Below are 25,656 nucleotides of genomic sequence, written 5' to 3'. Positions count from 1 at the left end.
CTATCCATTGTACTATTGTGAAGACAAGTGCCCTACCCACTGTACAGTTGTGCAAGACAAGTGCCCTACCTATCCATTATATTGTTGCTCCGACCTCCAGTGTTTCAGGGGATGGAGAAAGAGCAGGGTGCACTCTGCCATATGTTCCTTGGACTGGATCCAGCTTAATCCAGTGTGCCCTCATTTTAACTTTATTGAGTCTGATATAAGTTCATATCCACAGATTTTAGACTTATATGAAATTTGGAGAGACAATATGCAACCCAGTACAGTGCCTAGGAGTAAATCAAAAGACCTTTATAAGCTTTTTATTTGTGTTTTTTTTGGGGGGAACCACACCCTGTGACGCTCAGAGGTCACTCCTGGCTTTGCACTTAAAACTCACTCCTGGATTGGAGGACCATCTAGAATGCCAGGAATAGAGCCCAAGTCTGTCCTGGGTCAGCCACATGCAAGGAAAACGCCCTCACACTGTGCATTAGTTCTGGCCCTCCTGTATATGCTTTTTTTTACCCTTAACATCACTATTTTCCTTGATGAGTGGCCAATCAAATTTGAGAGCATCAGAATTATTCAAATTATGGGGCCAGAATGATAGCACAGTGGTAGGGCATTTGCCTTGCACGTGACTGACCCGGGACAGACCTGGGTTCGATTCCCAGCATCCCTTATGATCCCCTGAGCCTGCCAGAGTGATTTCCGAGTTCAGAGCCAGAAGTAACCCCTGAGTGCCACCAGGTGTGGCCCCCCAAAAAATATTCAAACTATGGAAGTAAGAGAATCAAGTTCACCTGATAGGGTCTATGATAGGGTCTACTTTACACACACAGTTAATTTAGAGGGTTTGCTCCACAATGTCACTGGGTCCTCATTTCCATCTAGCCTTCTTGACAATCTAAGAGAAACTGAGTCCCTACCCCCTACTGGGGTCCCTGAAACCTGCAAAATCAGAAGTAGGAAAGATACAGTGAAGAAAAAAGATGTGGAACCTTTAGAGGTCCTTTCCAGCTCTAATCTCTGGCAATTTCAAATCCTCTAGTCTATTGTCCCCTACCTCCATCTCTTTCTCTTAGCTTGGCATTTGGGCCTTCATCACGTTTATACCCCAATGATTCTCTTTTTTTTTTTTTTTTTTTTTTTGGTTTTTGGGTCACACCTGGCAGTGCTCAGGGGTTACTCCTGGCTGTCTGCTCAGAAATAGCTCCTGGCAGGCACGGGGGACCATATGGGACACCGGGATTTGAACCAACCACCTTTGGTCCTGGATCGGCTGCTTGCAAGGCAAGCGCCACTGTGCTATCTCTCCGGGCCCCCAATGATTCTCAAACCAGTATCTTCATTCCCAACTCCCCACACACCCACAAACACAAGAAAACCAGTGTGACACTTTTAACTTCCTGTTAGTTGCTCTATTTTGGATGACCCCATTACCTCAATAGCACTGTGTCCCACACCACAATTAGCTTCTTTCCCTGACTTCTCTATTTCAAAGAATCACAGAGGATGTTTGCTATCTAAAGGATACTCTTTGAAATCTAGTGCAACCCTTCTTGTTTTGTAAAATTGAGATCACTCAGCCAGCAAATCAGACAAGATTCCTCCCTCTCCCCAAATTCCACAGACTTCCAAATCTCCTCTTCTCCATATTTAATACTCTAACCTAACTAACATACCATCTACCTCCCCCTCTACTTGGCCAAATGCTTTTAGTACTTCTAGTTCCAGTTAAAGTGATGATATCCCCAATAAGAACTTTTTTGATGACTCCAAACAAAGTGCTCTCTTCCCCTTCTGAGGCTTGGAATCCTCTTGTGAGACACATATTACTTAATTTTGTGATCCTGTTTGCATGCCAATAAACTTCCAAAAAAAAAAAAAAAAAAAAAAAGAAAACCTTGTGTTGTATGAAAGGAGAGAAGGTTAAAAAAAGAAAACCTGGGCCTGGAGAGATAGCACAGCGGCGTTTGCCTTGCAAGCAGCTGATCCAGGACCAAAGGTGGTTGGTTCGAATCCCGGTGTCCCATATGGTCCCCCGTGCCTGCCAGGAGCTATTTCTGAGCAGACAGCCAGGAGTAACCCCTGAGCACTGCCAGGTGTGGCCCAAAAACCAAAAGAAAAAAAAAAAAAAAACCTTAGCTTCTCTATCAATCTTCCTATGTGGCAATCATTATTCTAAGTGCTTTACATACAAGAACTCATTCAATCTTCACTACAATCCTTTAAGGAGATATTGTTACTTTCCATTTAAAAAAAATATTTAGGGGCCGGGAAGGTGGCGCTAGAGGTAAGGTGTCTGCCTTACAAGCGCTAGCCAAGGAACGGACCGCGGTTCGATCCCCCGGTGTCCCATATGGTCCCCCCAAGCCAGGGGCAATTTCTGAGCACATAGCCAGGAGTAACCCCTGAGCGTCAAACGGGTGTGGCCCAAAATCCAAAAAAAAAAAAAAAAAACCAAAAACAAACAAACAAAAAAAAAAATATTTACTTATTATTTGGGTGGGGATAAGGATTTATTCCTGGTGGTCAAGAGTTATTCCTGGCAGTGCTCAAGAGACCACCTGTAATGTTGGGTGGTCTTCAGCTTCATGCAATGCAATATAGACTTACTGCCTGTATTCTCTCTGGTTTTGTATCAAATCGATTTTTTTTCTTTATCTGGCAGTACTTGGAATCTATTCACAGTTTTGTGCTTGGGGTTGCTCCAATCTTGATCAAGAAACTGTGTGGTGCTAGGAATCAAACCAGGCTTCCTGCATGCAAAGCATGTACTCAGGCTGTTGAGCCTCTCTCTAGCTTCTATTCTGTTTCAGGGAAGGAGACTTCTAGGACTCAGGGATGTTGAGTGATTTGCAATTAATTCCAAGTTCCTGTTCTTTTTTTTCTTGTTAGCTTACTTGCTTTTCATGCTGCCAGGATCAAACTCAGGACTTCATGCAAGGCATGTGTTCTATCAGTCCTTGTTCTTTTACTTTTATTTTGGTGGTGTTGTGTATGGGGGCTTTGGAGGTAGAATGGTTTGGGCCACACCCCATAGTGCTTGGGATACTCCTAACTCAGTGCTTGGGCCTCAATCCTGGTAGTGCTAGGGAGACCATGTGGTACCAAGATGAAACCTGGACCTCCCACATGCAAAACATGCGCTCAAGCCCTTTGAGCTATCTCCCGGGCCAACCCCCAAGTCCTTGTCCCTTAATCATTATTTTATGCCATCTGTAACACCATCTGTGAATATTTTTATTTCTCTGCAGGCCCTGGCTCCAACCCCTTTTTTCAATACTTTTCTAAATGTGTGGTCTCAGGATTCTATTCCCTGCTTGCTTGTTAGCAATGTAGATTACTTGTCCTGAATAGTAGATCTCTGGGCCCTGGGGATTGGTAGATTCCATTTTGTTGTTGTTTGGAGCACTCTCATTGATCTCAGGACTTACTTAAACTCTATGCTTATGGGTCACTTCTGGAGCCAGCGCTCAAACAGCCATATATTAAGCATGTTCAATCTCCAATTGTTGGGTAGATTCTTCAGACACCTTCCAATTTGAAACATATGCTTAAAAACAAAAACAAGCATTTGAAGGTTGAAGGAAAGAATGTTGTTGCTTAACTCCAGCTCAGTTTGAGGGTACTGCCAGTGAGGACAAAGAGCCCAAAGAGACTTTACCACCCCAGGTACACAACTCCTGTCTGCCACCATTCAGTGTGACTGAGGTTAGTCTCTTTGCTCTTTTCCTCTTAGGTAGGCCTCCATCTCCCAAAAAACCTGCATGCTCTTCCCCTATGATTTACTGCATGGTTATGTGAAAACAGACTACTTAAGTAGTCTTAAAAGAAGAGTCCTCTTTCAAATATGAGCTGAAGTATAGCAGGTAAGGAATTTTCCTTGCATGCAGCAGACCTGGGTTTGATTCCCTACAACCCAAATGGTCCCTCAAGAACTGTTAGGAGTAGTTCCTGAGAGCAGAGCCAGGAGTAAACCCTGAGTAGCACCAGGTGTGACCCACCTCTCAACAAAAATAAGATGAAGCACCTGATTACAGGTGGTATGGCTTGTTCTCTGGTTTAAAGAACAGGAATCAAAGGACAGTAGATAGGGGTGTTTTTCTTGCACGTGGCCAACCTGGGTTTAATCTCTGGCACTGCATAACACTCCTCTGAGATCACCAGGAGTGATACTTGAGCATCGAGCAATTGAGAACTGCCAGGTGTGGCCCCAAAACCAAAAATTTAAGAAACAGAAATCATTTACTGAGCATTTACTATTTCTTACAATAACGCAATGCAGCAGTTGCTCCTATTTGAACAGTTTTACAGTTGAGGAAACGGGGCAGGGAAAGGTGAATGCCTTGGCCCGAGGTCAAGCAGCTAGAAATGTAGGGCCAAGATTTGAAACTGAGACTGGGTGTGGGAGACCACTTAACCACATCACTGCCCACAAGTATAAAGGCAACCCACCATTTCCTGGGAATGGATTGGATTCCTGGCACTGAGTCTGATTATTGAATAACTCACCTGATTATAGACTTTCAGAACATATTTACATTTCCTCACCAAAAGAATTTTAATGCAAATACAGTTGATACCATTAGCGAGAGTTGTTTTAAATAAAGACTTTAGCAAGAGCTGCCCTCTTCAAAGTGGAAATGCCTACACCCCAACACCCCATCAGAACTGTAATTGACATTCAGACACCTCCCTGCATCCCCCCCTTTGCCCCACACTGCCCTAATCAGCGAGCAGTCCTTTATTCCCCCAACTGCTTTTCTCATCCTTATAAAGGAACCTCCTTCTTCCTCCCATTAACTTCCAGATCAGTAAAACCTTTCCCAGATATCCCTCCTTCTAAAGTGCATATTCTAGAATGCCCCAACCAGGAGGCACTTTAGGCAAATGTAACACATTTGAGAGTTCAATCTGTCTGTGACCCCAAAGCAGGCTGCCCAGCAGGAGTCAGCATGCACTTTAGTTGTGTGATGGAGTTTCCACACCGTGTAGTACCACACTGTCTGTATCACCGTCTGTATCCTCAACCGAGACTTGGCTCACAGTCTCTTAGGTGTGCTATTCAGAGGCAGACCTAATTTGTAAAAATTGTGCACTGAGATCCAGGAATAAACCCCTGGCTATTTTCAGACAAAGATAGAGGTAGGGAGTCTGTGGAAACAGCTAGGAAGGAGCTTAAAATGTTTCACATTCCAGAAACACCCTCCCTTCCCCCTAGGAGATGGCTTTATTCCCACTCCTTTCTCAGCAGTCGACTCCAAGGAGTCAGGCAGCTGATACCAGCTTCGTGGGCTTAAACAAATGACTTCTTCAATGGATCCAGCTTCCGTTTGTTCATCTGTGCAATGGGGCAGACATCACCCTGTACCCCAGGTTATTATTATTTTTTTAAATTGAATCACCATGAGACACACAGTTACAAAGTTGTTCATGATTGAATTTCAGTTGTCGGACAAAGTTGTTCATGATTGAATTTCAGTTGTCGGAGAACTCCTATCCCTTCACCAGTGTCCAGTTCCTGCCACCAATGCCCCAGTTTCCTCCCATCCCCAGCCTGCCTTTATGGTAGAAAGAACTTTTCTTTCTTTTTTTTTTCCTTTTAGGTACTGTGGTCTGCAATAGTGTTACTGAAAGGGTATCATGCATATCACTTTACCTCCTTTCAGCACCCAGTTCTTGCACAGTGATCATTTCCCACTGTCACTGTTATAGTGGTCCCTTCTCTGTTCTGACTATCCTCTCCCCCTTCTGGCAAGCTTCATTTTAAGAACCAGTTCTGTCCTTTGTTTTTATTCTTTGGATATTATTTTCATTCTTTTCTTTTTTTGCGGGGGAGGTCATACCGGGCAGTGCTCAGGGGTTACTCCTGGCTCTACACTGAGAAATCACTCCTGGCAGGCTCGGGGGACCACATGGGATGCCGGGATTCGAATCACCATCCTTCTGCAAGGCAAATGCCTTACCTCCATGCTATCTCTCTAGCCCCCATTCATTTCTTTTTAATTTAATTTAATTTTATTTGGGGGTGGGGTGGGGCCACATCCAGCAGTGCTCAGGGTAACCCCTGGCTGTGCGCTCAGAAATAGTACCTGGCAGGCTCAGGGGACCATATGGGATGCCAGGGATCAAACCCGGGCCTGTCCCGGGTCAGCTGTGTGCAAGGCAAATGCCCTACCGCTCTGCTATCACTCAGGCCCTTCTCTGTTCCTTTTATATCCCATAAATGAGTGCGATCATTCTATGTCTGTATCTCACTCTCTGACTCAGCATGACTCACTCAGCATGATACTTCCAGGTTCATTCATGTATCAGTATATTTCATTATTTTATTTTTTTCTAACATTCAATCCCATTAAAAACTGGGGAGAAGAAATAAATGCGAAGTTTCTGAGAGAAGAAATCCAAATGGGGGGCCCGGAGAGATAGTACAGCGGTGTTTGCCTTGCAAGCAGCCGATCCAGGACCAAAGGTGGTTGGTTCGAATCCCGGTGTCCCATATGGTCCCCCGTGCCTTCCAGGAGCTATTTCTGAGCAGACAGCCAGGAGTAACCCCTGAGCAACGCTGGGTGTGGCCCAAAAACCAAAAAAAAAAAAAAAAAGAAAGAAATTCAAATGGCCAAAAAAAGCTATAGAGAAATGCTCTATATCACTAATCATCAGAAAAGTGTAAATCAAAACAATGAGATATCACCTCACACCAGAGAGTCACCACAAAGAACAATAACAACCAGTGTTGGTGTGGATTTGGGGAAAAGGGACACTACTTCACTGCTGGTGGGAATGTCAACTGGAATAGCACTTTGGAAAACAAGATGATCATTTCTCCAAAAACTAAGAATTGAGCTTCCATAGGACACAGCAATTTTGCTCCTGGTAATATACTCAAAAGCACAATGCAGAAAAGACACTTTCACTCTTATGTTCTTTGCAACACTATTTACAGTAGCCAGAATCTGGAAAGAGCCCAAGTGCCCAAGAACTGATAAGTGGCTAAAGAAGCTATGGTTAAACCAGAGCAATAGTATAGCAATAGAGCTTTGCCTTGCATGTGGCTGACCCAGGTTAGAACCCTGTTCAATTCCCAGTACCCCATATGATCCCCCATGCCTGCCAGGAGCAATTTCTGAGCTCAGAGTCAGGAATAACCCCTGAGTGGTGCTGGGTGTGACCCAAAAACAAAACAAAACAAACAAAAAAAAAAAAAAAAGAAAGAAAAATTGCTTTAGGGTCCAGAGCTATATAGTACAGCAGGCACTTACTTGCTTTGCAAGTAGTGAACATGGGTTTCTTCCTTTTTGCTTCTTTTCTTTTTTGTTTTTGGGCCATACTGGTGGTGCTCAGTTCTTCTTCCTGGCTCAGCACTCAGATATTACTCCTTGCAGGGCATGGGATACCAAAGATCATACTTAGGCTAGCTGTGAGCAAGGCAAGTGCCCTACCTGGGTTCCATCCCCAGAACCTCATATGGTCCCCTGAAGTCCACCAGGAGTGATTTTTTTTCTTTTTTTGTGTTTTGATTTTGGGGCCACACCTGGTGACGCTCAAGGATTACTCTTGGCTATGTGCTCAGAAAAAGCTCCTGAGGGACCACATGGGATGCCAAGGGATCGAACGGCAGTCTATCCTAGGTCAGCTGTGTGCAAGGCAAACACCTTACTGTTGTGCTACCTCTCGAGCCCATGGAGGAGAAATGATTCTTGAACTCAGAGTCAGGAGTAAGCCCTGAGCACTACAGGATGTGGAGAGAGAGGGAGAGGGAGAGAGAGAGAGAGAGAGAGAGAGAGAGAGAGAGAGAGAGAGAGAGAGAGAGAGAGAGAGAGAGAGAGAGAGAGAGAGAGAGAGAAAGAAAGAGAAAGAGAGAGAGAGAATACGCAGCTTAAGTGCTTATGAATTATTTTAAGGTCTGGTAAAGGGAGAGAAGTCTATTGTCAACTTTATCTTGAGAATTTATTTCATAAATGGATGAAGGGGCTGGAGAGAGACCTCAAAGGACTGAGTGTAGGCTTTGCATGCAGGGCAGGGGGTCTGGGTTTGATTTCTTGACACCACATGCTCCCTGAGCATATATATATATATATATATATATATGCATATACAAATATATATCTATATACAAATATATAGGTATATATTATTTATAATATATAAATATATAGATATATTTGTATATGCATATATATATACACATACATACACACTGCTTAGGTTCAATCTATGACACCAAAACATAAAAAAATGAAAACCAGGCCTGGAGAGATAGCACAGTGGCGTTTGCCTTTCAAGCAGCCGATCCAGGACCAAAGGTGGTTGGTTCGAATCCCGGTGTCCCATATGGTCCCCCATGCCTGCCATGAGCTATTTCTGAGCGGACAGCCAGGAGTAACCCCTGAGCACCGCTGGGTGTGACCCAAAAACAAAACAAAACAAAACAAAACAAAACAAAAAAAGATGAAAACCAGGACAGAGCGATAGCAAGGCAGGCAGGGCATTTGCCTTGCACATGCCTGACCTAGGTTTGATTCCTAAAATCCTATTTGGTCCCTGAGCCTGACAGGAGTAATTTCTGAACACAAAACCAGAAGTAACCTCTGAGTGCTGCCGGGCGTGGGGACCCCCTAAATAAAAGATGAATCCTAGTAACAGAGTGACTCTAAAATAGGAAATGGGGCCTGGAGAGTTAGTACAGCAGATAGGACACTTGCCTTACATGTGGTTCACTTGCTTTGTTTTCCACATCCCATAGTGCAGCCAAAAGTATTTCCAGAGTGCAGAGCCAGGACTACACCCTGAGTATCCTTAGGTGTGCCCCCCCAAAACTAACTAAATAAATAAGGGAAACGGAGTTTCAGGAGAAACCTGTTCCGTTTGTTGTTTTAGGGTCATGTGCAGCAGTGCTCAGGAGGGGTTATTCCTGGCTTTAGTCTGGGGTCACTCCTAGTGGTGATCAGAGGGATCATGCAATCCTTGGAATTGACTGAATTTGTGCAATAAATAATTTGTGAATTATTCTGCATGCAAAACAAATGCTGAGCCCCTTAAACTAAGTTGTTTTTTCATTTTTTTTTGTGGGTCACATCCATAGGTGCTTAGAGGCTATTCTTTGGGGGCCATATTCAGAGGACACTGTGGGGATTGAATCCAGAGGCTGTTTAGTACTTTTTTGTTGTTTGTTTAGTACTTTTTTCTTTTTTTAAAAAAATAATTGGGGTGGGGCCAGAGCAGTGGCACTAGAGATAAGGCATCTGCCTTGCAAGTACTAGCCTAGGATGGACCATGGTTAGATCCCCAGCGTCCCATATGGTCCCCCCAACCCAGAGTGATTTCTGAGTGCATAGCCAGGAGTAACTCCTGAGCTGACGTCAACAGGTGTGGCCCAAAAACTAAAACAAAAAAATTGGGAGCCAGGTCTGTCAGTGCTTGGGCTTCTCTGGGCTTTGTGTTCAGAGGTCACTCATAGTGGTGCTTGGAAGCCCATATACAATGCAGGGATTAGACCAGGGTCAGTTATTTGCAAGGCAGGCACCTTCACATTTTTACCATCTTTCTGGCTCCAAGCAAGCCTATTTTATCGGCTATTTCTCAACTGGGTTTAGTGCCTGAGTTGGGGGAGGTTGAGTGGAAAGTTTGCTGATAGGAGGCTTGCAACTGGAAGTCTGAGCTTGTTATGGGACCTCAGTAAGAAGCTGTTTGGACTGCAGAGCAAACGGTTGAAATGGCTTACTTCCCAGGATAGGATCAGGATACTTTGTAAATGTGAGGAATCTTTTTTGTAAAGGGAACAATAGAAGCCACACCTGGTGGAGGGGGCCATGGAGTGTTGGGGGTGGGTGCAAATGGTAGATGTGTGAGGCTCAGAGTTCCAAGAAGGTAATGAAGCTCATGCTGTCCCAACCTACACACTTTCCTGTCCCCTGCCAGCAGTCTATCATACACACAGTGCACTGCTGGGTAATGGTGAAGACTGGCTTTGATGCCCAGCAAATGCTAACTCATTTATTTACTCATGTGACTAGGCAGTTTTCATTCTTAGCACCCCTAGAAAGTGATTAGTGGGGGCACAGCAGGAGAGGGCAAGCAGGGTGCTCTACCAGAAACAGTTTAGTGAGTCCTCTCTTCTTTCATTTATGACGTTTGTGAGAACTATGGTGAGCGAGGAAGCTTCATTTTCTTTTATTAACTGAGAAACAAAAATTATATGTCCTATAACATACATACACATTCTTAAGAGGATTTTTTGAAGACTGATTTTTTTTGGACCATATCCTACAGCGCTGGTGGGAAGTGGAGGTTATACTCACAGCTTTCTGCTCACAATTTGCTCCCTGGATGTGCTGGAGGAACAGAAAATGAACCAGGGCTGGCCATGAGTATGGTGCCTTAACCCTAATACTATCTCTTCAGTCCTTTCAGATGACTTGTTTTTGGGTCACAGCTAGCAGGCTCAGTCCTTAATCCTAGCTTTGAGGTCAGGGATCACTCCTGGCAGTGCTCAGAGGATCATATGTGGCGCCAGGGGATAAACAAGGGTTAGGCACGTGCAAGGCACATGGAAGGCGTGTTTGCCTTGTGTGCGCTAGCATAGGACAGACCATGGTTTGATCCCCTGGTGTCCCATATGGTCCCCCAAGCCAGGAGTGATTTGTGAGAGCATAGCCAGGAGTAACCCGAGTGTCAACCGGTATGGCCCAAAAAACAAACAAACAAAACTCTTTGGGGCCAGAGTGATAGAGGGTAGGGTGTTTGCTTTGGACACAACTGATCTAGATTCAATCCCTGAGCCCAGAACCAGAAATAGTCCCTGAGCACTGCCTGGTATGGCCTCTAAAACAAAAATAAATAAAAATTCTGCACAGGGTCAACATACCACTACAAGAATGATATAACTCTAAAGAAATCGAGGCAAGGGCTAGAGAAATAATATAGCAGATAAGGTCCTTGCCTTGCACGCAGCTGATCAGGGATTCTCAGCAACCCATAATTCCCCTAGCCTGCCATGAGTAATTCCTGAGTGCAGAGCTAGGAGTTGGCCTAATGCACAGTTGGCTATGGCTTCAAAGCAAAACAAATACAAGAGGAAATCAAGGCTGGTGAGACAGGAGAAAGTACTGCAGTTAATGCATTAAGACTGGCATGTACTCACTAGGGTTCAATTCCTGGCACCAGATGTCCTGTGAGCAAAGCTCTGGAGGCACCCAAGTATTGCTAGCTGCAGCACTGGGATCTCCAGCACTTCAAGGCCCAAGTCATATCCTTGGATCCTACCCTGAAACCCATGGCCCATTGACCGACAATTGCTGGTGAGGTCCCTGGGCCTCTGGAGCACTGTTTGGGAGGCCTAACCTCCCCCACAAAGTACAAGACTTGTTCAGGAATATAGCTCAATAGCAGAACATTTGCCTTGCATATATAAGATCCTGTAGCCACATACAAAAACTATAATGTTTTATAGTTGATTTTTGGGTTTTGGGCCACTCCGTGATGCTCAGGGGTTAGTTCCTCTGGCAGTGCTCAGGGGACCAGATAAGATGTTGGAGTTTGAATCCAGGTCAGCTGCTTGCATGGTAAACATCCTATCTGATAATACTGTCTCTACATATGAGGATATGTAAACTATCCTTGGTTTAATAGTTTAGAAAGTGAATTAAAGTAACCTCCTTCATGTAGTTCCTGCCAAACCCCTGTGAATGAATAATTATCCCCATTTTACAGATAATGAAACCAGGGCTCAGAAAGGTAAAGCTAAAAGACACAGCAAGTTAAGTGGTAGAACCGGGTTTTAAGTCTTCTAAAGGACAAATTCAGCACTCTTTGCAATTCACAAGAGAATTTCAAGTTCACCAAGTACTGAGCCTACATTGTTTAGACATGTCTGAAATGGTATTTCAGTAACCCAAAGTGGAATGACCAGGTTAGCAACACAGTTAGATAAATGCAACCCTCTGCAGTGCCTGTGGCTGCCCTTAAATAGCTGTCCCTGGTTCAGGGGGGGGCTCAGTTGACATAAGCTGTCCCCACTCAGACATGTTTAAGAAATCTTTTATTGGAAGATGTCCCAGAAGGCAACATCTTAAAATCAGGCAATCAATAATCACAACTAAATACAAAATTTCAGGTAAACTTGCCTTTTAAAATAAATCAAACTCTTGTAACAGGCAATCACCCAAGAGTTTTTTTCTTGTACAAAAAACAATTAACACCACTTTGCAAAAGGCATACAAAAATACAGTATAAAAAAACCAAAAAGACTGCTCCCAGCATTATCCCCCAACAGCAGCTTATAAAACACAAGCTATTCGGGCGAGGCAGCAGAAACTACATCGTCCCTCTAGTTCTCTGAAGATAGTTTCAGAAGTCCTGAAAACCATGCTCTAGAAAAGGTAGGGAGTCTCTTTCCAAACTTCCTCTGGGGTTCACCGAGTCCAAAAAGCAACCTCAGTAACAGGTCACTGTTCGTAAAAGTGGCAGCTCACTGTCCTGAGCCACATAGGACTACTACTGATGAGCCCTACTTCCAACTTCCTGCTGGCAGACACCTGCCTCCCCACACAAGACTTCTGAGCAATTGATCCTTCTTCCAGGCCAGGTTAGGGTCTCCTAAGGTGGCCCACATGACACCTGTTGGGTTGGATGGCTTTTCTGAATTAGAGGCTATGCCTGAAATCCATTTGGAGGTGCCAAGCCCAGCTGGGGCAAAATCCATCACGGTCCACTAAGCAGAGCTACTGGAAGACCCTTCCAATCCCATCAGGAAGCAAGGCCACCTTCTGGATTCCTGGATGAGCCCCAGCATCTCTCCTAGGAAGCACTTCAAGGAGGTCCAGATTTTGTCAACAGGGTTGGACACCTGTTGGGCTGGCAGCACTTCGGGGCCAGCAAGCTCCTTGGTGTTGCAGGGAGCTGGGTTTGCGAGGTTCTGGTAAAACTTCGGAATTATCAAACTGACCAGTCAGGAATGCAGATGTGGAGGGAGAAGGAGGATGTGGCACGTTCCTCTCTCCTAAGGTGCCTGGCACCTGCCTGCCTTGAGAAAAAGATTCAAAGTTGGGTTCTGAGGGCCCTTCAGGAAAAAAAAAAAAAAAAAACAACCTGAGCAGAAAACAAGATCATCAACCAGGATGGAAAGCCTTCCCCCGGGGCCACAGGCTGGGACCCAGTTTCCAGGGCCACGGGGGATTCTTTTTGACCTGTAGGGAAGGGGTGCTGTGTCGAGTCCACTGCAGAACAAAGACAGAAGGAAACAAAACGGTCCCTTGTGGGGACAGAAATGATCTCAGAGGAAAGAGCCCAAAGAATGGAGAGGCCCGGCTGGCTCTCTGTGTTTTCAAGGTCGCAGCATTGAAAAGGGAGGAAGGGCGGCCAAACATCACTATATGTATATATTAAAGGTTTCCAACTCCTCATCTACTGTAAAGTGTCCGACAGTGAGGTAAGGGTCCATGTTGATCAAGTTTGTGAGCTTTTCTTCACCTAAGACAGCTCGTATGTCTCTTGGAAAAAGGAGCCTCGGGGAGAGGATCCAGGCCCAGCTGTCCCAGCATCACCCCAGAGACACCAAGGGGAGCCTCCTTCTCCAGCCCACAGCTTCTCTGGAGTGTGCGATTTCACAGGCGGGCTGCGGCCCCCCGAACAACGTCCACCACCTGTTGCATAGCATCTGTCAAGCTTGTCTTCGGGGTGCAAGGACGTGCGGGGAGGCTGGGCTGGGGGTGGGGAAGGGGCAGACCCCAAGGCTCCTCAGTCAGCTGCCCCCTGGAAGAGCAGGCGCCTGAGAAGACACTGCACTGCATCGCAGGCCTCCAGGGTTTTGGGTGTGCAGACACCCTCACGATGTCGTGATGTGCGCTCGATCCGGCTGCCACGTATCCCCTGGGGGCTGCAGTCCAGACACCGTGAACCAAAATGTGCAAATTACTAAGGGGACAGGGAAGGTCAACAAAATAAACCCGGGTCTTTGTGAGACGGAGCAGCCTGGCTTCAGGTCAGTCAGTAGCCACTGAGGTACGCGATTCTTTTCTGCAGTTGCTGCTGCCGGCATCGGAGCTGCCTCTTTTCTGACGCCATCCTCTTCTCAGCCCCTACCAAGGCCTGCAGGTACTCCAAGGCCTTGCTCAGGATCACAACTTTGGGAGCCTTGGAGCAGCTCGCCAGCGTGGGAACCTGGTCCCTCAGGGCCAAGAAGCGGGAGCGGAGGTCATTCCGCCGTTTGCGCTCCAAAAAGTTGTGATTCTTTCTTTTGGTCACATCCTCCGTGTCGGAGCTGACAGGCTTGGGGTGGTAGGTGGGGGTGGCCTCATTTTCTACAGGCGGGGGACTCACAATTTCTTCACTGGGCTCCTCTTCCTTTTCTTGGGGGGCTTCTCTCTCCAGAGCCTCCTCCTCCTCCTCTGGGGCAGCCCTCTCTGGAGCTGGGATCTGGGGGGACGAGCTTTCAGGGGGGAAGCGGGCGGCATAGTTGTGCTGCTGCTGGTGGATGGAGATGTGGAAGTGTTTCATGCAGGGGTCCAACGGGTCGGCGCGCACGGTGATAGTCACAGGCTTGCGGACACCCAGGGACTGTCTCTTCTCCACGGTCACCACGTCGATTTCTTCCCCTTCTGGCCAAGGAGAGAGCAAAAGAAGCACACCTATGAGAAACACATACTCAACCCGACGCTGCAGGGGGAGTGGGGGGAGAGCTGGGGGGGGGGCGTGGGAAAGGAGGTGATATTTTCCCAATTTAGAGACAAATAAATCGAAGAGTCGGGCAGCGGGTGCATTTGTAACAAGGCTAGGGGCAGGATGAAGGAAAGGAGGGGGAAATAAGCAAGGAGGAAAAGATATTCTCCAATTTCCTTTTGTACAGCCAGGCTTAGATAAGAACAAAAGGCAGACCCAAGCCAACAGCCCCCAGACTGCACAGGCTCTCCCCTCCCCCACCAAAGGGATGGAGAGAAAGAGCTATTGGCCTGGGACAAAGTTTAGCTATAAAGATCTTCTCCAGTCGGGCTCTTTCATGCCCCATCAGAATTGTAAATGAGGGGTCCGTGGGCAGAGCTGCCCTTTGTTCCGGCCCAGCACAGCCTGCACTTGGGGAATTGTTACTTTTCACAAGTTATAAATCCTATTATTCCCCCACCTCTCTATTCTGCCACTCCTTTCAGTTGAAGATTCAGAAGAGGCTACAACCCATCCCTCCTGACCCCCAGAGGGGAGGGAAAGGGCTTCTCTTAGGAGCATTTTGCTCCTGGGTTCAATGGGTTTCTAAAGTCATCCATCATTTATAGGTCACCCGCGCTCCACCCCCTTCCCTGGACCAGACGAGGGTGGATCGGGATTTTCTGGTTGACAAAATGCAGCAACTTCACAAAGGTACCAGCGAGCTGTTTCCAAGCTACCTGTGTTGGGGGCAGTACGACTGGATGTCCCCGGCCAAGGGTCAAAACACCAGCCAGGGTTTAGAGACACCTGGATGTGTCCCTATCCTTTCCTGGGTAGAAGGTCTCTTAGGTTACCTCAGCAGGAGAGGGGGCATTTTGGGGAAAATCTTCCAGCTCCATACAATTCACAGCATCCTCCCTCTCACCAAATAAAAGCCACCTTTATGCTTTTCAGTCTGACAACAGAGGAGCTCAGTTCTTTGGCCTCCTTTGCATATCAGGATGCTTGAGCCCCTTTGTCAGGAAGCCTTCCATTGTGTGGACAATCGTATTATTTCTCCATTAATAAAACCTGACCATTCAGCCCTCCTGGCCCCAAAGCCTGCGATTGGCTGGCTATACTGTGTTTGGAATGCAGCTTTACCCAGCCCCCAGCTTCTATTGGCTGAATCTCGCTGTCAGTCACTCTCCCCACCCCCCTCATTGTTTGCAATCTGTTGCATTTTGTTCTGGGCCATGTGGCCTGTGAGTGAACCAGGAGCTTGCAAACAGGTTGAGGTTAAAGGGCAGGTCAGAAAATGAAGGGACGCTTCCCCACATCTTAAAACTTTAATATTTGTGTTGAACTGGGAAGTCTTTGCCGAAGAAAGAAATAACAGAAGACACTATTCTCCTTTTCAGAGAGTAACAGAGGAACTCTCCCCCCACAAGGAACTCTGTTGACAATCAAGTCCAAGCCTCCCTGTACAAAAGAAGAAATTGTGACCTACACCTGGCAAACCAACACACTTCATCTTTAGGATGTTCTGGGTCTCAAATGAAGCTTACTACACTGCTAAAACAATGCTCTTTCCTCTCTACCACTCCTTCAGCCTCGGTAGAGATACACCTGTATGGGTTTCTTGATCTCAAACGTCCCATTCCAGCCATTAAACAAATTATTGGTGTAAAAAAAGCAGGCAGGTTAGAGAATTGACCTTAACACAGTGAACAACAAGAAGTCATTTTTAATTTTCTTATTATCCTTTCTTCTTCCCTCAAGCATATGACCACATCCATACTCTACCCCAAGTTTCTTCTCAGTCATGTAAGTTATTTTTTTAGAGTTACAGTGAGGGGTTGGAGTTGATAATACAGCGGGCAGGGATCTTGACTTGTATACAGCCAACCAGGTTCAATTCCTGGCATCCCATATTGTCCCCCAAGTCTGCCAGGAGTGACTCCTGAGTGCAGAGCCCCTAATCACCACCAGTGTGGCCAAACACACACACACACACACCACCGCCCATCTACAGCGAGTTTCCTCTGTTTTGCTTAGCCTCAGCTCTGTCCAATAAAAGCACCCTCTCCAGTGCCTCTAGGAGAGTAGCTCAAGAGGTGAAGCTGAGAACCACAATCTATGGCAAGGATGCTGAAGTTTACTCTTAGGTTGACCTGCATTCAAGGACAGCCAGGGGAGCCAGAGCTCCGTAGCCCTGCCACCAGCACCCAGCCCAGAAACTGGCACCAAACAGGGACCAATGAATATTTATTGACTACCAGGAAGAACCTAAAGGTCTTGGATAAATTAGGAGGAAGCTAGAGGGTCACCTTTGTACCTCGGGTCAAAGCAGCAAGGTCTGGTGTTCCCCTTCTCAGATAAGTTACCATGAAGACTCGTTAGAGACCCAGAAAGAAGTGCCTGGTACTAGGAGGGCTGGGAAAAAGACTGACTAGGTGGCAGGAAGCTGGGGCTAATTTCTGGTGAACTATTATTTCCAAGCCTCAATTTGTCCATCTGTGAATAGGGACTGTTGGCTCATTCACCTCCCTCCCATCTCCTGGAGATGGATACAGAAGTGGGAAGGGACTTGAAGTGCAAAAGCAGGAATTACTGGCATCCTCAGGAAACCAGGTTTTAGAAAGGATGGCAGCTTTGGGTGGTGCACACACAAAAAAGACTCCTTGTCTTCTCCCAGGGAAAGACAGGGAGATGAACCATTTAAGACGGGAGGTGACCTTTAAGGGACCCCCCCTCCGATCTCCTTTGGAAGAAACCAGCACTCCGAAGCAAGACCAGCCTCTCCCGGTCTCCCTAGTCCCCTGGGGCTCCAATCACCATCCAAGGGACGCAGGCTCCCACGCCACTTCTCCGAATTGTTTACTAACACACCCACGTGCCAGACAGACTCCGCTGGGGGCTACCCAAGCAGCGACGGCCCCGGGAAAGGGGGGGGGCCGAAAGGCTTAAGAAGACCCAGTGCCCGACCTCAAGACAGTAGCCAGGCTCAAGCCACCCACCGGGTGCCCCCCACCCCAGAAGCCCCGGGGGGTGGCGCTCCTTACCCGAGTCGCTGGGGCTCTCGGACCCGGAGCATGCCTGGGTCTTGGGCTCGGTCAGAGGACACGGGGCGGCGGGGGCCGGGGTGCTACTGGCTTCCAGGCTGGAAGCACAGTCCGGGGAGGCGGCGGGCGCTTTGGGGGGGTTCCCCCGGGGCGCGCCGTTGGCGAGCCGGTCGCTCACGGCTCTCTCCAACCGTTCCCGGGCGGAGAAGCCGCTCCACATGCAGTCACGACGGATGATGGAGGCGTAGTTCCGACCCCAAGCTTTGGAGTGGCCGCGGGTGTCCGCTTCGTCCCCGGCACCCCCTCCTCCAGGCCACGGGTCCAGGGGACCGATGGCCAGGGCTGGGTCTCCGGCGTCGGGACCTGCGCCCCAGGGAGGCGACGTGGGGGGCGACGGCACCAGCTCGAATTTCTTCCAGATGTCCTCGCTGGGCGCCGTGGAGCGGTAGAAATCCTCCCCGCATTCATAGTCGTAGAAATAGTGCTGGTACGAAGAGTCGAAGTCCATGTCCGTTCCCTGCGGGAGAAACGGGCAGAGTCGGGGAGGCGCCTCGGGCGGCCCCGGAGGGTCTCCCCCACCGCGATCAGAGCCGGGAACGGGGCTTTTTTCAGTCCCTCTCCAACCTTTTGGGGGATTCGGAGCCCGGGGAGAGCCGGATCCAGGCTTGGGTCCAGCGTACCCAGGGGAAGCGGCTCGCAGAGCGAGCGAGTTCAAAGCAAACTTTGCCAAGCACCGCCCGGAGCGCAAGCTGCAAGCTTGCAAGCTCCCGGGGCTGTGGGCCGGGCCTGGCGGGGTTGAGGGGGCGCGCGGGGTGCTGAAGGTAGCTTGCAGTCCGTCGCTCCCCCCACCGGGACCCCGTGCCCGTCTTCCCCCCCCACCTAGCCGGCTGCAGCAGCCTCACCTCCTGGCCGCCCGCCACCTGGAGCGGTCCGGCTCCCCGCGGGCTCGGGGCAGCCCGGCAGCTTGCACACTTGCACATGCGCGCCCCTGAGCGCGCGCCCCGAAATCAGGAGCGCGCGCGCCTCCCGCCACCCCCCCCAGCTCGTGCACGGCGGCCCGGGAGCGCGAGATGCTGGCGCATTGTTTCCCGGCTGCCTTATATCTATCTCGTCCCCGCGCCCGGGGAGGGGGGTCGGGGTGCTGGGGGGCGGGCCCCGAGGAACAAGCCCCGCCTCGCCCCCCATTGGCCGCCGACAGGTTGAGGGGGGCGATGGAGTCTCGGCCTCACCTCTCTGCACCGCTCTCGGGTTCGGTTTTATTCCTGATGTTTCCACACACCCCCCCCCCCCAAAAAAAAAAACCAAAACAAACCACCCCGCCCCAAATCTATTTATTGCACTCTGGGGAGGTCGCGAGACGTTTGCTGCAGCCCGGCGGTTGTTTGCCTGGTGTGGGGGGGGCGTGACTTCTAGCGAGGCCCCCCCTGCGGACCAAAGCAAAGCCGCGCCCCAAAACCTTCTCGGCTGGGAATTCGGGCTACTCTCGGACCCGCCCCCCAAAAGCCTACTACTTCCTTGGGGTTTGCCTCGCCGAGTTCAGGTGCGCCGTCGGCCCCGGGTGCCGGAGCAATTTGGGGGACAGGCTCACCTCCGACGCGCCACCTGGCGGCACTGAACCCCTGAAGGCGTGATGGGGCTGGTTCAGACCTTCCTCTTCTGCACCGTTGTTAGCTCGCTGCGCGGTGGGCCGATCCTGGGTGGCCGAGGGGGCAGCATTGGGAAATCCGAGGTTGGAAATGAACCGTGACGAGCCTCATGTACAAAAAAAAAAAAAAAAAAAAAGTGAGGGAAGTCAATAGCTCACGGAATTAAGCGAATGGAGAGAGGTCTGGAAGAAAAGTGAGAGGGGCACAGCAGCCCCCAGGTTTGGGTGTTAGGGAGCACATCTCTTATTCGGGTCTACATTTCCCCCCTCGCATCGTGCACAAAATACTCTATGATTTTTAGGTCTAGGAAAGTTTATTATTTTTGTTTTGTTTTGGGGGCATACCTGGTGGTGTGCTTACTCCTGTCTCTGTGCACAAAGATCACACCTGACAAGGCTCAGGGGACCTTAGATGGGCCTTAATTGTATACTCACTCTTTATCACTGTGTGTATGTCTGTTTTGAGTCACATCTAACGGTGCATAGGGCTTACTCCTGGCTCTGAGCTCAGGAATCACTCTTTGAGGTCGTTTAGGGGATCATAGGTAGTGTACTCTCTCTCTCTCTCTCTCTCTCTCTCTCTCTCTCTCTCTCTCTCTCTCTCTCTCTCTCTCTCTCCCCCATGGGGGTCTTTCGGCGGGGGGAATGAAAATAACAGGAATTTGGAGTCCAAAAACTTTAAGTCTTTGAACTTTGCAATGCTAATGTGGGTCCAAGTCACCTGAAGCCTCTGATTGCTTATCATACAAGTGGCAACATCTATTACATCTGCAAGTCTGGCCATATACAGATGCTGTAGTCTTTGTGTTGTCTTCTCTGCAGACACCTTCTGTGGCTGAGGAAAAGCTAAACTACATAGGCATTCTGTTTAGCTCAAGGAAAGTAAATTGGGATGTCAGCAATATGTCCAGAATGTTCTCCCTAGCATTCAATGTCTGGGTCATCGGCAGTAATCTCACTGCTTGCTGTCTTTTCCTCCCATCCCTGAGGTTTAGGAACAAACCACTTGACTGTTGCCATGCAAAGAGAAGGAATTGTGATGTGGTAGCAGCTGGGTGTGGCTGGAGCACTGGACACAGGTGTGAGTTTATGATAGATAGGACAGGAGAACAAGTGAAGAAGATGACTCCCTCAATTTTGAGTATGCTGTGTCCACAGTGCCTGTGGGGCATCTTTTTTGTTTGTTTTGTTTTTGGGCCACACCCAGTGGTGCTCAGAACTTAATCTCTGCACTATTTTCAGGAATCACTTCTGGTGATTCTTAGAGGACTAGGAATTGAATTCTGGTCAACTGTATGTAAGGCAAACACACCTAGATTTACTCCTTCGGAACATATTTTTGTGTGTGTGTGTGGGGGGGGGGTTGGGCCAAACCCAGTGACGCTTAGGGGTTACTCATAACTATGGGCTCAGAAATTGCTCCTGGCTTGGGGGACCATATGGGACACCGGGGGATCGAACCACGGTTCGTCCTGCTCTGGCGCGTGCAAGGCAGACATGCCTTAGGCCCTGTGCCACTGCTCCAGCCCCGTCCTGTGGAACATTGTTGAAGATGGCGCTTACTAGCTTGGTACCCCTAGAAACTTCTGGCAGGTTTCTTGAGATAGCTTTGTACCACACTGTGTGCTAAGGATGTGGCACATACCTCACACATGTGAAAATCTGGGTTCAATCGTTGGCATCACAAAGAGAAAAAAAAGAAAAAAGAAAAACAAAAGAAAGATCCCACGGGGCCAGAGAAATAGTAGAAGGGTTAAGGTGTATGTCTAGCCTATGCCCAACCCCAATTAGGTTCCTGGCACCCCATGGTCAAGACTGCTCAAACACTGCCTGATCCTTTGAACACTGCCAAGGTTAGTCCTGAAGGTCCACCAGCATCACTGGCATGATCCAGTTAACCTCTGATGCTGTAGGGCCTGATAGGATCTTTATTCTCAAACCCTTGAGTTGAACAGCTCTTCTGAGACTTCTGAGCACTGCTTGGGAGGCAAAAAAAAAAAGTGGGGGGGGAGGGGAGAACTAAGATAAAGATTAAGTTGTCCTAAGGGCCAGAGAGATAGTTACTCCTGACACAGAGCCAAGAATGCATTTGAGCATCTCCTTATGTGGCTTCAACTCCTGCCCTCAAATAGATTAAGTAGTTTGATCTTCAGAGTTAGGCCCTTCACAGTTTTGGTTTTGGTTTTTGACACCCAGTGTGCTCAAGGCTTACTTCTAGCATGGTGGTCAAGGATCCTCTTGGCAGTGAAAGGGGTAGGGGGAGCATTCAGTGCTGGGCATCAAATCTGACTTCCTCAACAGGAGCTGCCTTGTAACTTCAGAATCTCAGGGAGTTGCCCCCAGGGCCTCACTTAGCATGTCTTAGGAGATCCCCACAGAAAGAACTAATTCAGAACTCCAGCATGAAAATTTGCCACAATAAAATTATCTCCCTGGGCCAGAGAGATAGCATGGAGGTAAGGCATTTGCCTTGCATGCAGAAGGATGGTAGTTCGAATCCCGGCATCCCATATGGTCCTCGATCCTGCCAGGAGTGATTTCTGAGAGTAGAGTCAGGAGTAACCCCTGAGCGCTGCCACGTGTGACCCAAAAACCTAAATAAATAAATAAATAAATAAATAAATAAATAAATAAATAAATAAATAAATAAAATTATATCCCCAGGGACCAGAGTGATATCATGCAGTAGGGCTTGCAACTGACTCAGAAGTTACTTGGGTTCGATCCCCAGCATTCCATACGATCTGCTAAGCCTGCCAGGAGCCATTTCTGAGCACATAGCCAGGAGTAACCCCTGAGCATCATAGGGTATGGCTGCCCCCCCAAAACACCAACCCAAACACACACAGAAAAACCTCCCCAGCACTATGTTGCACATTTCTATTTAAAATTGTTTGTTAAGGGGACTGAGAGATAGTACAGTGGGTAAGGCGATTGCCTTGCATGTGGCCGACCTGGGTTCAATTCCCAGCATCCCACATTGTCCCCTGAGTACCACCAGGAGTGATTTCTGAGTGTAGAGCAAGGCGTAAGCACTGAACACTGGGGGATGTGGCCAAAAATAAACAAAAAAATTTGTTTGCTACTTGTCTTCCTCATCAGACTGAAAGCTCCATCTAGCCAGGAACAAATGTCAGTCTTGATCAAATGTCAGTTGATCGCTAGGATGTCAGAGGTGGAAACATCACGCTGCTTTGTAAGAGTGTTACCTATTTGACTAGACACAAACCCCACTGTTGTTTTTGCAAGACAAGGATTGAACCCATAATAGCCTCACATATGTAAAATGCACTACTACTAAGCTACATCCCAGACCCACAGTTTGATTGTTGTATGCTTTATTTTGTTTTTGAGATATACCCAGCAGTACTCAGAGGTTACTTCAGTTATTTTCTGGGGTCATTCTCAGCAGTGTCCCAAGGGGCATACCATGCTGGTGATGGATCCTGGAGCTACTGCCTGTGATGTATGTGCTTCATTCCTTTTTTTTTTTTTTGGATTTTGGGCCACACCCGGCAGTGCTCAGGGGTTACTCCCAGCTGTCTGCTCAGAAATAGCTCCTGGCAGGCACGGGGGACCATATGGGACGCCGGGATTCGAACCAACCACCTTTGGTCCTGGATCGGCTGCTTGCAAGGCAAACGCCGTTGTGCTATCTCTCCTGGCCCGTGCTTCATTCCTTTAAGTTATTTCCCTAGCCCCTATTCTACTCTGTTCCAGTAGAAGTGGGCCAACCTCCCTATAATTTACTTTGTCTAAAATGAAAGTTGAACTAGAGTATTAATACACTATAGAAAAAAAGGTGCCAGTCAGCAGGGGTTTGGACAGTCCAAATGAAGCCATAGTCTAGGAGAATTGTCAAGTCAGCCATCCTAGCATTGTCTTCAGACAAAGATGCTGGTTCAGAAAGAGACATGGAAGAGACATCTTTGTGAAACCTCCCCTCCAGCCTCCACCTGAGCCATGCACGGCTCATCAAGCAGCCTGTTGAGTACCACTTTGTTCCTGATGCAGTCCCGCCCACAGAAAGTGCACTCATTGGCAAACAAGACTATCCAGTCTGCTTGAAAGCCTTGCTTCCCCTTATAAATTAATAAATTGGCATCTGATTTGAAATATCGGTCTCAGGAGCCTGCTTAATGAGTAGCTGTTCCACAGAGTTGCTGCTGCATTTAGGGCTAACAACTCTGGTTTCTGAGATGGTGTCTGGACCATGATGGTGATGAATTCACCAAGGTAAGTAATACTACCCTAGGGACGTTCAATATTCCTGCAGGTTTTTATGTCTTCTTTTTCTATTTTGCTTTCTCTCTCTCTCTCTCTCTCTCTCTCTCTCTCTCTCTCTCTCTCTCTCTCTCTCTCTCCCTTCCTTCCTTCCTTCCTTCCTTCCTTCCTTCCTTCCTTCCTTCCGTCCTTCCTTCCTTCTTCCTTCCTTCCCACCTTCCCTCCCTCTCTCCCTCCCTTACTTCCTTTCGTTCTTTCTTTTTCTTTCATCTGGACCACACTTGATACTACTCAGGGCTTATGCTCAGGAATCACTCCTAGTTATCCTCAGGGGACCATATGGGGTGCTGGGAATTGAATCTAGGTCAGCTTCATGCATGACAATTGTCCTATCCATTGTACACTCTCTAGCCCCCAATATTGGGGGGGGCACACCAGTTTGATGCTCAGGGGTTACTCCTGGCTAAACGCTCAGAAATTGCCCCTGGCTTGGGGGGACCATATGGGAGCCGGGGGATCGAACCTCGGTCCTTCCTTGACTAGCACTTGCAAGGCTGACACATTACCTCTAGCGCCACCTCTCGGGCCCTAAGCCCCAAATTTTTTTAATTTTTTAATTTTTTTTAAGGTCCCAAATTTTTAAAGGCTGTCATGGGCCCCAAAGAACTATTGTGTATGCCTTGTCCAAATTTGGTCCATAGTATCACATGGTCTTCTAGGACCTCCATTACTAACTCCTGAGTACCATGCTGACATTAGCCCCTGAGCACCTCAGGATGTGGCCATAAACCAAAAATAAATAAAAATATCTTTATTTCAGGGCCCGGAGAGATAGCACAGCGGTGTTTGCCTTGCAATCAGCCAATCCAGAACCAAAGGTGGTTGGTTCAAATCCAGGTGTCCTATATGGTCCCCATGCCTGCCAGGAGCTATTTCTGAGCAGACAGCCAGGAGTAACCCCTGAGCATCGCTGGGTATGGCCCAAAAACAAAAACAAAAACCAAAAAAAATATCTTTATTTCTTTTGTTTTGTTTTATTTTTGGGTCATACCCAGCTGCGCTCAGGAGTTACTCCTGGCTCTGCACTCAGAAATTGCTTCTGGCAGGCTTGGGGAACCATTTGGGATGCTGGGAATCAAACTGGGGTCTGTCTGGGGTTGGCCATGTGCAAGGCAAATGCCCTATCGCTATGCTATCGCTCTGGCCCCCCAATTTATTTTATTTATTATTATTTTTTTTATTTTTAAATTATTATTATTTTGTTTTTGTTTTAGGGGGGCACATGGAAATGCTCAGGGGTTATTCCTGGCTCTGCACTCAGGATCATTTGCAGTCCTAAAAATAAATACAATTTAAAGACTGTCAGGCCAGAGAAAGTATAGGAGATAAGATGCTCCCTTGCACACAGCCTAGAGTGGTTTCTTCCTTGGCATTTGGTCTCAGCATTAGTAGGAGTCACTCACAGGTAAAAAGTCCGGAACAGGGGACCAGAGAGGTGGATCAAGGGGTAAGGTGTCTGCCTTGCCAGCGCTAGCCTACGACAGATTGCAGTTCAATCCCCTGGTGTTCCATATGGTCCCCCAACCCAGGAACGATTCCTGAGCGCATAGCCAGGAGTAACCCCTGAGCATCACCAGGTGGGGCTCAAACCTCCCCCAAAAAGTCAGGAACAGCCACTGAGCACTGCAGCCTTGGCCCCAAAGACTCCAAAAATTAAAACATTATAGAACTATTCTCTGCCATGCCCTTGCCATCCTTGATTCCCACTCTCCAAACTGAAATTACTTAAATTTATTTTTTATTTGAGGCATCATGATTTACAATATTGTTAATGAAAGGGGGTTGTGGGTGTAATGTTCCTGCAGCACGTCTTTCACCAGAGTTTCTGCTTCCCTCCACCGTTGTTAGTTTTCCCCTTTCCACCCACCTGGGCCCCATGCCCCACCGTGGTTCTACTTCTAGTCCTGACCAATGAAGATAATCTATTTTTTTCCTAATCAAGTTTTTATTCCTTCTGCTTAAGGAGAACCTTCCCAGAATCTGAAGCTTTCCTGTACTTTGCCTCTTCTAATCTCATTAATAAAATATTTTTTCAGGGGCCGGAGAGAT

General features: G+C 47.9%; 1 protein-coding gene across 1 annotated transcript; it reads right to left on the bottom strand.

Moving 5' to 3' along the window:
• Positions 1–13,928: 13,928 nt before the first annotated feature.
• MYCL (MYCL proto-oncogene, bHLH transcription factor) lies at positions 13,929–19,319 on the bottom strand. Its single transcript, XM_049774910.1, has 3 exons — positions 19,267–19,319; positions 17,679–18,195; positions 13,929–14,591 (listed from the first exon to the last, which is right to left on the bottom strand). Exons 2-3 carry the CDS (start codon positions 18,184–18,186, stop codon positions 13,981–13,983), a joined length of 1,119 nt encoding a protein of 372 aa, XP_049630867.1. The 5' UTR covers positions 18,187–18,195; positions 19,267–19,319; the 3' UTR covers positions 13,929–13,980.
• Between the last annotated feature and the right edge of the window lie 6,337 nt (positions 19,320–25,656).

The sequence above is a fragment of the Suncus etruscus genome, chromosome 6 (genome assembly GCF_024139225.1).
Source record: "Suncus etruscus isolate mSunEtr1 chromosome 6, mSunEtr1.pri.cur, whole genome shotgun sequence".
NCBI lineage: Eukaryota > Metazoa > Chordata > Mammalia > Eulipotyphla > Soricidae > Suncus > Suncus etruscus.
Note: the sequence above shows the minus strand (reverse complement) of the source record. Positions and strands in the feature narration are given on the sequence as shown.